Source organism: Mytilus trossulus, chromosome 3 (genome assembly GCF_036588685.1).
Source record: "Mytilus trossulus isolate FHL-02 chromosome 3, PNRI_Mtr1.1.1.hap1, whole genome shotgun sequence".
Classification (NCBI taxonomy): Eukaryota; Metazoa; Mollusca; class Bivalvia; order Mytilida; family Mytilidae; genus Mytilus; species Mytilus trossulus.
This window is the reverse complement of record NC_086375.1, coordinates 65,552,720-65,568,659: the sequence shown is the minus strand read 5'-3', so window position 1 is coordinate 65,568,659 and position 15,940 is coordinate 65,552,720. Positions and strand designations below refer to the sequence as shown.

Here is a 15,940-nt window from a genome sequence, read left to right as displayed (position 1 = left end):
GTACCGACGTTATTTATCTTCTTAACGTGTTATAGTGTTCTTTTATTTGTCTGATGTAAATTATTGCATTTTTCTGTTTAGTTTTTTTGTAATGTTCATTTGACATAGCACGGTACTTTTACATCCCGTCATTGTGTTATTGTGCCAAAATGAATTTTTGTATTCTTGCTTTTAGTTTTTGCTTATATGCTTTGGCTATATATCTTTTGTTTTTTTTCTTTAATGACATACTTGTTTGGTTTTTTTTTATAGTGATTTAGACTATACCACAATGTTTCCTGCTGTTTTTTGACATTTTTACCTACTATATACATTTGTCTGTTTGTTTTGTTCACACATTGTGGCCAATGATATGGATTTTTTTGCCATTGTCATAAAAGTGAGAGGTTTAGTCACTACTTTGTGTTGAAATGAAATATTATGAATATGTTCATTTTCCGTAAATTATCACTTTATATCTTAATCTATTTGAAACACTAAGATTTTCTTAACATCAAACACAGACGACCACAGTTGATACCAAGTTATAAGCCTGTCCGTGGTATCCTTGATGAGTTTTTAGCCCTTTTTTATGTCTATTTACCATTTTGGTTTTTTTCCCTTGTAGACATATTTGATTTTTTTTCTAGTGATTCCAATTATGAAACGATATTGACTGCTGTATCCCAATGTTTTACATCTGTTCTTATTTTGTCCGTTTGTTTTACTCATAGACTATATGAATTTCCGTGCAGTTCAGTATGTTTGTTATTTTACTTTTATCTTTTTGTGCACTACCTTCACCCTTTTTAATTGTGTCACAGACTTTACATGATAACCATTATAAAACAAAAGTCTTGCTTTGATGGTCGATTGAACAGACATTGGATTGAATTGTGGTTTCATACATGTAGCAATGTGTTACACTGTGCATGAGTTTTCCAGGTTACACTAGAAACATATACATGTATATATGTTCAATCAAATCATTTATTCATTTGTGCAATATAGAACTATTCTTAATACTAGAATATAATATGGCGAATCAAGGTTTGTATGTCACGCCTCTAAGCAGCAGGTTCTGCTCGCCCTATCATTTCTCTATCAGACGACGAATGACGAAGTCGTCTATTTCTATGGAAACGCAATATTCCCAGAGCAACTTGCAACAGGAAGAAGAAACAAGCCATCCAACAAGCAATCTGAAAGGTAATAATGAGATTGTGATATACTCAGGAAATATAGATATATATAGCTACTATCATGTCATTTTTTAAATGATTAAAGGAAAAATCAATTGCAACTTAAGATTAGCCTGGTCTCAAATGGTCTGAGACAACAATACTCAGAAACACGCTCTTCAAAGCCTAAATTCATGTACCCTTCAATGTTATCTTTTCTTTTTAGCCGTGGGGTTGTCAGTCTTACGATCTGTGAGTTTGAATGTCCCTCTGGTAACTTTCGCTCCTCTTTTAAATAGTATTGAGACAATGTGACTTTTGTCTTGTAACAAAACAATTTCACGTAGTTACAGGCTTCAAATGGAAATGAAAAAGCGGAAAATTATCAATATATCAAAACATTTTAAATGGCAAATAAATCTTACATACACTGTTATGAATAAGCCGACAATCTCTGTTTTAATTTTTTTTTAATTAAGCCGACAATTTTATTGTAGAATACAGAAAACATTAAAATGAAATCACTGAAAAGAAAGTAAGAACTCTTTTTGAAAAAACTCTGAAGGGAATAATAAAACAATAAGCAAATAGTTCTGAGGATTTTACAGATATATAACAATTAAAGATAAAAACAGACCGAAAGAGAAAATGTGTGAAGAAGTATTAGAGCACACACTTCACCGCAGGGAAACATATTCAGCTTTTTCACATTTGACACCGAACGTGACGCTTAGATTCACTAATATATGTTCAGAAACAGAGTTATTGGCATGTTAATTAATGTACAGACATATGAACAAAAAAGCTTAAAAGAATTTTTAACTGTTAACATTATTCCAACAGCCGGTAATTTGTCTAAATAATAAAATCGGTTAAGCCTCAAAGTTCAGTACTTACCTGTGCAACATTTAGTAAATTTACGTAGTCTCCTGGTGTAAATATATCTGATGTATCTTTATTCGTCCATTTTTTGTTTTTTCCATCACCACAGCTTCATATATATAAATTAAAATGTGTACTTACAGTAGTATCAATGTTTTAAATTAATACACTTTCACACTCTATTAAAAAAATATGAACGAACCTCTTTTGTTCTTTATTTTTGTCCGAAATCTTTATTTTTTTTCAATTTTTCACCTTTCGCATTGACTAGTGTATAAATGTATTTAAAGAGTGCATTATATTCTTAAGTGTATACGCGATCTCCTTGCGAGGACTTGAATTACTAACACGATAAAATCGCTTCACAGATCCAGAATTATGAATGGTGCCCTGTAGAAGACCAATCAGCATCAGCTCAATTTTATCGAAAAGGGTAAATCCCGAGCTTACTCCGAGTGATTATATTACTGCTATCCTGATAAGGAGGGTACATGCCGTTGTAAAATAAAAACAAAACTTTATGCTGATTGGTTATCTTCCATATTTCCAATCCTTCGTATGATTTGGACAAATAAACTAATTTGGTGAAGTTGATTTTGTGACATGGCATTGAAATAAAGTTTTAAATGAAGTACATCAGAATTTTTTTAATTATTATAAAGTGATGTAATATTGAAATAAAAAAAAAAGATTGCCAATAAGCTGTTCACTGGAGAACAATTGACTTCGAAGTAAACAACTATAAGCCACAAAACGAGTTATTTTCCCTTTTAATACCTTACGATATTGCAGGTTTGACAAAACATCAACTCCTGCATAAATGCAACAAGGTAAAATCACATACAAGAGGTAAGAGATTATAAGATTTCGTGTTGCGTTTATTGCTTCCAGTATTGGCTCCTTAAGTTTTTTAAGGTATTGTTTATGTTTTGAACCATAAACGTAGTTTACATAACAAATTTATAATTAATGAAAAAAAGTATTTACTAACCTCTTCAAATACGAATATTCTAGTAAGCGATCACAAAATACTTTATTACCAACACTTATCAAGATTCCACTGACCAATACCAGCACGCTTAGAGTAGAATTTATCAACATAAATGGCATTACCCACATTTCAGATCTGCAAAAAGTGTAAGCACAAATATTTCATAGCTACTTTCTATCAGCAATAAATAAGTGTTAGAGATAAAAAAAAAAGTGAAAATAAAGAATAAACCTAACAGGGGCGGATGCAGGAATTTTCGAAAGGGGGGGTGGTGCTAACCCAGGGCAAAGGGGGGTGCAAAACATATGTCCCGATATAAATGCATTGATCGGCAAAAATAAAGGGGGGTGCGCACCCCCGGAACCCCCTCCCTCTGGATCCGCCACTGCCTAGCATATATATACAGGAAATTCGTTGTTAGTAATTCTTGTTAGTACTGTAAAAACGGAAGATTACAAAGATTTAAACTCCGAGGAAAATTATAAACGGAAAGAACCTAGATAAAACGAATGGACAAAAACTGTCATATTCCTGACTTTGTATAGGCATTTTCAAATGTAAAATATCACACAGGTAGAGCTGTGAATTTTTCACAACTAGTTTCAGATATCGACCAACTACTATAAAGTTATTAAAGGTACCAGGATTATAATTTAGTATATTATTTATACCTGTTAATTACTGAAGACCGCAAGCTGTCCTCTAGGTGTCTGTCACACTTTAGACATACTGAATGGAGTGACTACAATAATGAAATCAGCAAGTAAATTGACACTTGCTGAAAGTATGTGAAGCAGAAATGGACTGCCATATGATAATCAAAGAGAAGCATTATTATAAGTTATTTGAATTACAAGTTGCATTACAGGCAAAGATTACCATAGCCGTATTTGGCACATTCTTTTGGAATTTTGGGTCCTCAATGCTCTTCAACTTTGTACTTGTTTGGCTTTATAACTTTTTTTATCTGAGCGTCCCTGGTGAGTCTTGTGTAGACGAAACGCACGTCTGACGTCTTCTAAAGATTATGAAATATATAAATATATATTTATATAAGATATATTATTGCTGTTAAATATATCTCTTATAGTAAACACGCCATATTATATAGTTTATAAAATATCTTATAAATTATATCAGATATGGTATGATCAAAATAAGGTATCATTTTAAACTATACAGAATATCTGATAAACTATATAAGATATCTTATAAAGTCTAACATATATCTTGAGGATATAATTGATGGTTTTCCATTGGAATAATTTATTATACTTCCAAGGTTTTCAAATATTAACGATTGATCATTACTGATCAAAGTATATCTAGACACACTAATAAATAAGTGATCACTACATACCCAATATTTTGGTTTGTTCTTGATTTCCGAACTGCATAAGTGTTGTAACAACCGAGTGTTAGTCCATAAAATATGCATGCAAAGACACTAATGTAGACGGGGAAATTACAGTTTGCACTACTGCTTGACACCATTAGAAATTTAGAGTTAGCACCCTCTTTCTCAAAGTCTGCATATAGAATGCATATCCCATCAAAATTAATGTGTAAGAGAAAATTATTTCTTGGAATGTAATAAAACTAATTTCAAAATGAATGAAATCGCATATCAAACGAATGGATAACAACTGTCATATTCCAGACTTGGTACAGACATGTTCTTGTGTAAAAAGAAAAGGGAATTAGACCTGGTTTTATAGCTAATTTCACCTCTCATTTGTATGACCATCACATACAATTCCCTCATATTGACAACGATGTTAAAGTATTTGATTAAGTTGTATTTGTTTTTCCACATATATGTGCAGTCTTGTCGATTTATTCTTTTTGTCTGTTCATCAGATCAAGATCCGTTTGAATTGTCTGGTGACTAATCCATTATGTTAATTTTTGCTACAAATTAATTGATCTGGTTGACATTTTCTTGAACTAATCTTATCTAGATTTTAACCTATATAAAAGATGTGTTTAATGAAGTACACACCGTAGAAAAATATATACGTGTATAGAGGTTGCTCCGTATGCATGGCAGCATTTTGATAACATAAACGGCAAAAGATACACAATACGACATTAGCTGTCAGTGGTGCTAGAGACCGAAATAATTGAAGATCCCAAGGATATGAAGAGCTTATTAACCAATAATAAAAGAAAAATATAGTCAAAGACGGCCCAGGAATTATACAGTATCTTTGCGTGAAGGAGAAATATTCTTAATTCAATGGTTTAAACAGTTTAAAAAAAAACATATCCGTATTGTCATCGGAGTACTGGCCACTAAGCTGGTTATACAGTCCATTAGCAGAGATATCGATCCTGTGGTAATAATAATATTTTGAAATGAGCGTCCGTGATGAGTCATATGTAGACGAAACGCGCGTCTGGCGTACTAAAATTATAATCCTGGTACCTTTGATAACTATTTTCCTCACAGAACTGAACAATTCGTATTTTATAGCAGGAGTAAAATTGTAGCATTCATTTATATAGCACTTCTTTTTTATACATATTTTTTATAATTTCTATTCAACAGAAAGATCTCGAGGAGCATTAATCATTAGGGTCCTTGCAAAAATGTTCCAAACATTTAAACGTTCATTTATCAGATTTTGCAAAAGCAGTTGTTTTATAGATTTCAAACTGGGTCTTTTCTTGTGAAAACGTGTGTTCCATTGTACGTGATTTTTTTTCCACAATCAGATTAACAAATGGCGTTGGTCCATAAAACAGTACATAGAATACAGATTTTTAACGGATTATAAAATGGCTGGATTTCTAGTTGAGCTATAATAGTTATCAAAGGTACCAGGATTATAAAGGTATTGAAGGGGAACAAGACTATAAAAATTGTATGCATCAGAAGTGTATTTTTACATTTGCCTTCATCAGGACGCTGTCTGCAAAGTATTTAGAAACCAATGATGTGCAATTAACCGAACAGTTGGATAGCTAAATCATCAAATTGGATTTTGAATAAATAACCAAATTCATCAAGGATCAGCTTTGTCTGAGGGGGTTTTTTCTGTATTATTTATTCCGATTATTAATGGCAAAATCAAAACATCAAACAAATAAAACGAATCATATTCTTTACTTGGTACCGACATTTTCTTTTGTAGAATTTGGTGGAGTTTGATTTTATAGCAACTTGTATGCCAGTCGCATCAGGTTGTATAAACAATTATGTGTAAACAAGACAAACATACACAATAGGCAAAAATGTCAAAAATAAGGTTACAGCAGTCAACATTGTGTTAAAATCTTAGTCACTATACAAACAAACAGATATGTAACAAAGAAGCACACAAGGCATATAGACACAGCACATTAATACAAAAAGGGAAAGACACTACCAAAAAGCTATACTCCAATTCGTAAATCATTTGTGAAGTTGATACGGAATATTTAGCAACAAGGTCTTGATACCTATCGACGACTATTTTTTTATTCCAGCTCAAAATAACTTTGAAAGATTGATAGTTGAGAAAAAGTCAAAATAAGAATTTTTATTTTATCAAAGAGCACTTTATGGGGTTCGTGTTGTTTATTCTTTAGTTTTCTATGTTGTGTCATATGTACTTTTGTTTTTCTGTTTGTCGTTTTAATTTTTAGCCATGGCGTTGTCAGTTTGTTTTAGATTTATGAGTTTGACTGTCCCTTTGGTATCTTTCGTCCCTCTTTTATATGAACAGCGATTTACGAAGTAACGTTTTTACAATTGTACATTCGACAGGGGTGTAAAGTGTATTACATTGACAATTTACAAATAGATACTTATATTAGTTCATTGCCTCACTTGTCTTTTTATGAATTATTCATTGTGTTTAACTTGTATATATCATATTGCAGAATGTGTTATGCAATACTGTTAAATTTTCTTTAAGTTAATATATTTTCCATGCAAATTTGTGTGTGCACGAAACAAGTCGTATTCATTATCTATACCAGATACATGTCTCTAACTATACATATTGTGCTTAAACTTAATTTTATACTGCATACTTTTTTGTGTAATACTATTACTTTTCTCAAAGTTTTCTGTCAATAAATTCAATATTAATATAAAAAAGTGTAAATTGTATATTTGTGCATTTTAATGAAATTATTACATATTTTATTTTAAATTGACTAATTAATTTGGATTCACTGTAAGACCAATGCCTTGTAAACTTCAGTAAAACTGATGCAAAAAAAATCTAGTTTCTCAAATAGAAAATATTGACTATATATAAAAATGTCAAATGTTTTGAAAAGGTTAACACGCTTTTTAAGCATCAAACACAATTCTCACTACACCTTCCTAGAAAAAAGTTAAACAAACATCAAGCCCATCTACTGTTTGACACTAGACAGATAAACTTGAGTGGCACTTTTTTTAAATGTTTAAATAATTTTCCGATTTTTTTTCCTAAAATATATCAAGATACCAACTAAAGTCTTGAATCTAGGCAATATCAGAAATTCAAAAAATCGAAGGATAATTCAAGACTGAATAAACATACAATTAGCATTACCAAATAAACACATACCGTACAGTTATTAAAACAACGGATACATACAAGAAAAGATCAGCATACAAAACCCTATTGACAATATGAATTATGTTTTACAGCAAGCTATCAAGAGCAAACGAACTGCGGAACAATGAAGTAATACATGGATGTTGGAAAATAAAAAGCAGAATGAACAAAACAATGTCCCGTATATCTTGTGTTGTGAATATGATATCATTTATCATAGATTGAAATTTTATATATACTAATGTTTGGGAAATTCACCTACCGTGTTAACACCAACATGAATAAATATTGCAAATCCACATATAAAAATATAAAAATAAAGTACAGTTTGTACAAGCGACTGTATATCAACAACACCCATTATAAACATGAACTTGAAAAACTACGCATGACGTCACGTGTAAAAAAAGGAAATTTGCGTAAGGCTTGCTTTCCGACCAGTGTGGATGATAAATAAAGGCAACAGTAGTATACCGCTGTTCAAAACTCTTAAATCCATGGACAAAAAACAAAAACGGGGTAACAAACCAAAACCGAGGGAAACGCATTAAGTATAAGAGGAGAACAACGACACAACACCGAAACGCAACACACACAGAAACGGACCAAGCATCAGACAAAACACCCCGAGAATAACAAATATAACATGTAAACCAAATACATGAATTTGGGATAGACAAGTACCGTGCCACGTCTTATCTCAATATCTCAAAAATAAGAGAAAACACAAACGACTCAACGTTAAAATGCACACAGAAACGAACAATAATATAACAATGGCCATCTTCCTGACTTGGTACAGGACACTTTAAAAGGGGAATAAAAGTGGTGGGTTGAACCTGGTTTTATGGCATTCCAAACCTCGCACTTTAATGGCAAAGTTAAATATAACGGGTTCAATTGTATAAATTCCAAGAATACGAAGGACAATATTAATTAATTACGACAGTCTTGTCTATCATGTGCCCTCTGTCCTATTCTATTAGTACACTAAACGATGCGTTGAAGACTCCCATTTTTTTTACCATGACTTTAACTATCATAGAAACTTAAATTTCCAACGTAAGATCATGAAACCATAAATAAGGATGATAAATAAGTCCATCGTATGAGTTTAAGAATGAGATAAAAGGTGAGATATGTTGAGATAAGAAAATGAGAGTTTTCCTAATGAATTTACCATTACAGATTTGGTAAAGTTTAAGAAATTCTTATTCTCAAATAGACCTACATGTGGTTTTTACACACTTGGTTTCTTAATAAAAATGCTTTTTAAATACGATTGTGTCTTTATAAATTCAGTTATTTCCAAACAAAGAACTGGAAAATAGTTCATAAATATTACTGATCGATCTGTTCATTTTAATTAATATAAGATATCTTGTCGTATTAAAAGAAGGGCGAAAAATACCAAACTCATTATGAGAAAATAAACCGACAAACGCCATGGCTAAAAAAGAACAAAACAGAAAAAAAGTAAAACAATAGTACACAAACCACAACACATGAAAACTTATAACTTAACAACAGAGTGTGATTATTATGTGCTCCAGAAAGGCAAGCAGATCCTGCTCAACATATGGCACACGTCTTGTTGCTCATGTTAGTACAAATCTGCTAAAAAGTCCTATTCGGTAGTTGTAGTTACGAAATACGGGACATGCCCGTTATTATCTTTGAAAAGGATATTCCATAACAGTCAACCAATTCGTTATGGATTCCGTAAAATTAAGAAGTGATGATTTCCTCTTCACCATCTTGAACTCTAGGATAAAACCGGTTATAATAAGAATTCATAAAATAATTGAACTGACAACGTTTTTAACAGAATAGTCTCCTTAAGATATGGTAGTTAGTTCTGTGGGAGGTTTAAAAAGAGAGCTTTTCTTTTTATGATGTATCAAATATTGGCTTTGTATATGGACTAGTCATATGGAAATTTGAACATGCACATATGACAGTAAAGAAGTTTTTACGATCGAAAAATGTGCCTATACTTGATATAAACAACAAAGAAAACCCTACATAATTCTATCAATCTTAACGATGGTACAACTGAGAATCAACTGAGAAAAATTATTCACTTGAAGATATACAACCAAGCCATCAATTTATTTGTACAGTTAAGAAGTAATATCGATACCAGTATGTAATATCGCAAATTATTCTTATTAATTCGAAACAATTAAGCAGTTGGTTCCACATTTCCAATCCTTTCTCTATCAGATGACGATTGACGAAGTCGTCTGTTTCTATAGAAACGCAATGTTCCTAGAGAAACTTGCAACAAGAAGAGTAAACAAGCAATCCAAGAGGCAATCTGAAAAAAAAACAATAAGATGGTAACATAATCAGATATAATAGTTACTTATTGTTTCTGCTAAGCCATTCTGAAATGAGTGAGCTTAATATGGTCAGTGCAACTTGCAACAGTAGGGTTGCAACAGGAGGGTAAAGAAACAGTTCAACAATGCATTTTGAAGGACTACAATAAATTGATGATTATTCAGATCAACTACATACCTATAACACTGCTTGCATTTTGAAATGATAGAAAGGATAAATCAATGCGACCTGCAACTTGAAATCAGCCCGGTTTTACATAGTCTAAGGTATATTTACATAACGTTGACGTAAGAAAGTTAAGAAACATCAACTACAAGAGGAAAGCAACGGAGTGAAAGAAACACTGAAATGACATGGTAGAATAAAAAAGAATATCAAGATAAAGTGGCAGGATACAAATTAAAAAGAATGGCTAATCAAATAATTTGAACAGACTACATACGTATAATACTTTCAATAGAAAGATCGGACCAAGCTTTGCCTATAAAATTCACATCACACGTCTCTGTACTTACCTGTGCAACAGTCAGTAGACTAGCATAGTCTCCTGTAGTAAATGTGTTTGAAGTAACCGTATTTATCCATTTTATGTTTTTTCCATCACCACATCTTCAAATATACAAAATAAAAATAAAACATTTTTAGAACTTATAGTAGTATCGATATAATAAATCAGTACACTTTAACGTTCTTTTTAATTAAAAAAGTAATGAAATTTGTTTTTATGAGAATTTGTCCGGAAATTTAGGAAATATTGGTTGTACTGACAAATTTATTAGTTTTCAAAATATAATATCTTCATATCATCATATTAGTGATAATGGCAACAATTTTAAAAATGATAGCAACATATGCTCAAATCAATAGCAAGTTTACTAAAACTGAAAATACTGAAAAAGAAGCAACGATGACCTGAAAAAACAATTTTAATAGTATAAGCCCGCCTCTTGTTTATATGACTGTCTTCTTAGTTGTCAGTCATTCGATTAATTTGGGCCTTTAAAATATATTTATATGAACTGAAGTTTAAGCAGAGTCTTCAAATTAAGTATTTTTCGCATGTTTGACAATTGTATTTATTCCGGTGTTGTATTCATTGATTCAAAGAACGTTAGTTTCATGCAATTTTACGTGAATGAAATGAGAAGATATACACTTACCTGAAAATATCCGAGTATTCTTTTAATTGATCACAAAATACTTTATAACCAACACTAACCATGCAGCCGTTGATCAATAACATCACGAATAGAGTAGAATTTATCAATATAAATGGCATTATCCACATTGCTGACCTGAGGAAAAAAATCCAAACACAAACAATGTATTACGACTTTCTTTTATAAATTTGTTATTTGGAAATTAAGATAAAAATAAAAATCGTAACTCTGTTGTGTTGTAATAGTCATACCTGCCAACTTTTCAAAATGCCCATGGGGGTTTTGCGTGCAAGATGGCTAGCTTATTCCTGAAAAACCTTCAAGGGGCCTACAACTACATTTTAACGTTGTTGGTTTTTTTTGGCTTGTTCATACTTTTATAAGTCTAAAGTCATTGTAAAATTAATTGTTTTGTTTAAATTGTGGACAAAATTGCTCTTTCAAATTTCAATTTAGGAGCCTCCATAGGGGAAATCACCCGCAAATAGTGACAGTTGGCAGATATGAATAGTATTCATTTGCCCGTCCAAACATAGATCATCGTCAATGGTTTTCTTGTCATAAAATTAATAATTTTAACCAATCAATGGATTTGTTGCACGTGGTTCTTTCATTTTCTGTTACATTTATTTAGAACTCGTTTTATATGATGGTCGATGTAGATATCGACGAATTACAGTTTGTATACATCTGTCTACTATTGACGACCCGACCATATGCTTACCAGTGGACGTCTTTTGTTGTTTGATGCCTTTTTTCTTGCAGAAAAAGTGAACTCCGATGAAAATTTTCAACAAAAAGTCCCTAATCTAATGGTAAAATCAAATGATAAAACACATCAAACGAATGGACAGCAGTTGTCATATTCCTGACTTGGTACAGGTTTTTTCAAATGTAGAAAATTGTGGATTGAACCTGGTTTTATATCGCTAAACCTCTAACTTGTATGACAGTCGCCAATTCCATTATATTTACAACGATGCGTGAACAAAACTGACATAAGAGGTAAAATTGTCAAAATATGGGTAAAGCAGTAATCACTGTACCGGCGCTAAAATGTTTCTACGACAACGATAGAAAAGTAGACAGATTTTTTCTAGAATAAAAGAATTTCATAAAGAAAATATCTTTTGTTAGAGAAGGGGAGGAGGAGGAGGAGGAGGATGAGGATAAGAGACACACACAATACCTCCTGATTAAGTGACATTAGTGTATGGTTAAATTGGAACTTGTTGAAAGTATGTGGAGGTATGACTGACGTCAATATAGTGAAAAAGATAGGATTTAGCGTAACTGCATAAAATAAATCCAGACGCCTGATTAAAAAAAGTGGTCACTTCATACCCGAAACTTTGGTTTGCTCTTGATTTCCAAACTGCATATGCGTTATAACATCCTAGTCCTAGTCCATAAAATATACATGCAAACACACTCATGTAGACGGGGAAATTACAATTTGCTCTCCTGCTTGACTGCATCCTAAACTTAGAGATGCCATCTCCTTTTGTAAAGTCTGCATAGAGAATGCACATTCCATCAAACTTTATCTGTAAGGAAAAAACGAAAAAAGAACAAAACTAAAAGAAATGAATCGCGCAGTCTTTTCTTTTAAAAAGACTAATAACGACATATGCAATCGATTTTAGTTATTGAAGAAGCAAACTGGTATATTTCATTTAAATTACAAGGCTCGGTTGACTGACCCTACTCGAATCGAACGACGTAGGAGTTCTGTTAAGGCCCCCCTCCCCAAACCTGCAGATTAAACTGTTTTATCTCGTTGATTGTTCATTAACGGTTTTAACACATAGATGCTTTGCTGATTCTTATCGTGTATTGGTGTCCCATAATCAAATCTTTCGCCATTGAGGTCGACAGGATTCAAAAAAAATTGTTCAAAATATAAATTATTGTAGTTTTTTTTATATGTTGATTCCAATCATGCATTTATATTTGATATTGGTCCATAATAGGAATACGTCCAATTACAACATTTTCAGCTCTTTGACCATGTTCATAATTTGTCAGAAACCTGTGTTTTATCAAATATTTAGTCATAATCCAAATTGATAGCTATATCAAGCTTGATTGTAATGTTCATACAGACTTTACTTGCCTCAAATGATCAGGGTTTGACATCTGCGGTTTTACAAGCCTCGTCTACTAACTAAGCAATTTATCAAAACAATGTATATCTTAATTTAATACACAGGTGAATTGTAAATTGTTAAAAAAAAAATGCACGTACTAGGAAGTAGTCTAAAAATATTCGGAAAGTTAGAGAATATATAAGAAAGTTTTTACATTTATATTAATAATGATTAAATTAAAAGAATTTTAAACAAATTGATATATTTTTTTCTCCTTTTTTTATTAATTGCGATATCAATTACATGCCTTGTATCGCTTTTTATTTACATGTCGTTTCTATTCCAATTTCTGCTATAATATACAAGATACCGACTAAAGTGAAGATTTTATACTGTCAGAATCAACAAAGTTTGGAGGGAAAATGCCAGACTTGCCTACTGTTAACACAACTTTTAAAATATATAACAAATTTAAACATATAGGATTTCATCATTCATAATTCACAATTATGTATAGAACATGTGTGGAAAATTTACCTACTGTATTCACTCCAACTGGAATAGATATTGCAAATCCTGATAGAAATATACAAAAATAAAGTATAGTTTGTACAAGCAACTGTAAATCAACAACGGCCATTATATACCGGATCTTGGAAAACCACACATGACGTTGCGTAGAAAATAAAAACTTGAAAGTTGCGTACGGCTTTTTTTTCGATAAGTATTGCTGATAAAACGGCCTTTGCTTTTCAGCTGGACTTGATTAAAACTGTTTGAAAATTTAGAATTCATAACTTTATAAATGATCATATCAAAATATGCTGCTTTTTTTTTCGCTTTGTAAATACATGCAAAATTATCCTTTAGTAACACTGCAACTAATGACCAACGTTGTTTAATGCTATAATGTCGTCTTTTTTTGAAATTCCATACGGAAGTATTCAGAGAAAGAGCAGTCTTTTACTTATTACGTCATCGTCAACTGGACGCGTCTAACCAGGACAAAATTTCACTTTGCTTTCTGAACAAATCGAAAAAAAAGATGACATCACAATACCCAAATTTCAGCAAGTACCCAAGTAGAATATATTAAGAAATATAGCAGATGATATCTTACAATTTTTTTTAGACGTAACAATTTGCATTTTTATGATTTGACAATATGCACTCAACATTTTTATCTGATTCGATATGATTTTAAAAATTAAATTTGTGGAACTATATAGAAAATAAGGATACATCTACATAATGAATACAATATGGAAACTTTAATTGGATCTGAATATACGTTGTTTAAAAAAGTGTCAAAATTGTGCAATTTATGTACCCTCTTAGATAGGGGAGAAAATTAGTGTCATGTTTAATCATATTTCAAATAGATTATTCCATTTTATTGGGGTTCGACAAAAAAAAGTATGATACAATATTTCAAAAAATCCTCGCAAAATATACGAAATATTTTCATTTCTGTCATACAACACAAATCCGTCACTCATTTTATAAATATCTATACATGAAATGAGTGATTTGTGTTGTGTGAAAGAAATAAACAATTTGCATACACACCCTTCCTGTGTCAAAAGTTTGTAATAAAAGTAATTATTTCTATGTGCTTTGTCTATTTGCCTTTATGTCTTTCTTCGTTTTTATAGTGATTAAGTTAATAACACAATGATGACTGATATGTACCTTATTTGTGACATATTTAATGATTATTTCTGTTTGTTTTGTTCACACCTTGTTGTCAATGTAATGGAATTCTAAGCGACTATCATACTAGTAAGAGGTCTAGCTAGCTGTAAAACCAGGTTAAATCCACCACATTACATCATAAAATGCCTGTACCAAGTCAGGACAATTGGTATCGATTCGTTTGATGTATTTCAGCTTTTGATTTAGCTATCTGAATAGAGACTTTCCGTTGTGAATTTTCCTAGGAGATCGGTATTTTTGTATTTTATTTTGTGTACTGTTGTTTGTCTTTTCGTTGTTTTTCGTTTATGTTATTGGATTTTCAGTTTATGTTCGACTAGTGAGTTTTAATATTCTTTTCACAGCTTTCACCTTCCTAAAATTATACACCAACGCTTTGCGCAAATTATTTGTGAACAGTTAACTTGACTTCTATCATTGCTCTTGTTAATTTTATAATTATCAAAATTTTTCGAAACTTTGAACAGTTCGAAACACCGGCATGGCATTTCTACCACGGGATAGATTAAACAGGCTAAGTATGTTAGCTTTCCATCAATTATCTATGTTTTAGGTTCGTACGTTATTTTAAGAAATAATTGATGCAAGCTATACTTTATTGTAGTTTTAACATGGGTAGTCAATATATTCGTGATTATTTTTGCCCGAGCGATAGTGAGGGCTAAAATAACAAGAAACTAATGCCCACCCATGTTAGAACTACAATAAAGTATAACTTGCATCAAGTATTTCGATTCTGATTAGGACATTGAAGGTAATGTCTATTTCCGATGTGTATAAGTGTAGAGCCTTTAAGTATGCTATTCCATGAACCTCCCCTTTTTTGCCTGTAAACAAGTAAACAACTAGCAATGTGATTTTTCAGAGGGAGGAGTTTTGAAGAGCCAGCACGATCTGTTGTCGCATCTAGGTCAAATATGTCAATTTCGAATTGCAACACATTACAGTCATAATAAAATTGAGAATGGAAATGGGGAATGTGTCAAAGAGACAACAACCCGACCAAAATAAAAAAAAAAAAAAAAAAAACACAACAGCAGAAGGTCACCAACAGGTC

At 31.7% G+C, this 15,940-nt stretch overlaps 2 protein-coding genes across 2 annotated transcripts; both read right to left on the bottom strand.

The window, feature by feature from the left end:
* Positions 1 to 1,046: 1,046 nt before the first annotated feature.
* Positions 1,047 to 4,798, bottom strand: LOC134710953 (uncharacterized). Its single transcript, XM_063571376.1, has 5 exons — positions 4,788 to 4,798; positions 4,394 to 4,615; positions 3,034 to 3,168; positions 2,058 to 2,151; positions 1,047 to 1,181 (listed from the first exon to the last, which is right to left on the bottom strand). Exons 1-5 carry the CDS (start codon positions 4,796 to 4,798, stop codon positions 1,047 to 1,049), a joined length of 597 nt encoding a protein of 198 aa, XP_063427446.1.
* A 4,847-nt stretch (positions 4,799 to 9,645) lies between these two features.
* Positions 9,646 to 15,465, bottom strand: LOC134712148 (transmembrane protein 179-like). The gene is made up of 5 exons (XM_063573342.1): positions 13,709 to 15,465; positions 12,422 to 12,624; positions 11,078 to 11,212; positions 10,433 to 10,526; positions 9,646 to 9,891 (listed from the first exon to the last, which is right to left on the bottom strand). The coding sequence occupies exons 1-5, from the start codon at positions 13,805 to 13,807 to the stop codon at positions 9,757 to 9,759; spliced, it is 666 nt and encodes a 221-aa protein (XP_063429412.1). The 5' UTR covers positions 13,808 to 15,465; the 3' UTR covers positions 9,646 to 9,756.
* Positions 15,466 to 15,940: the final 475 nt, after the last annotated feature.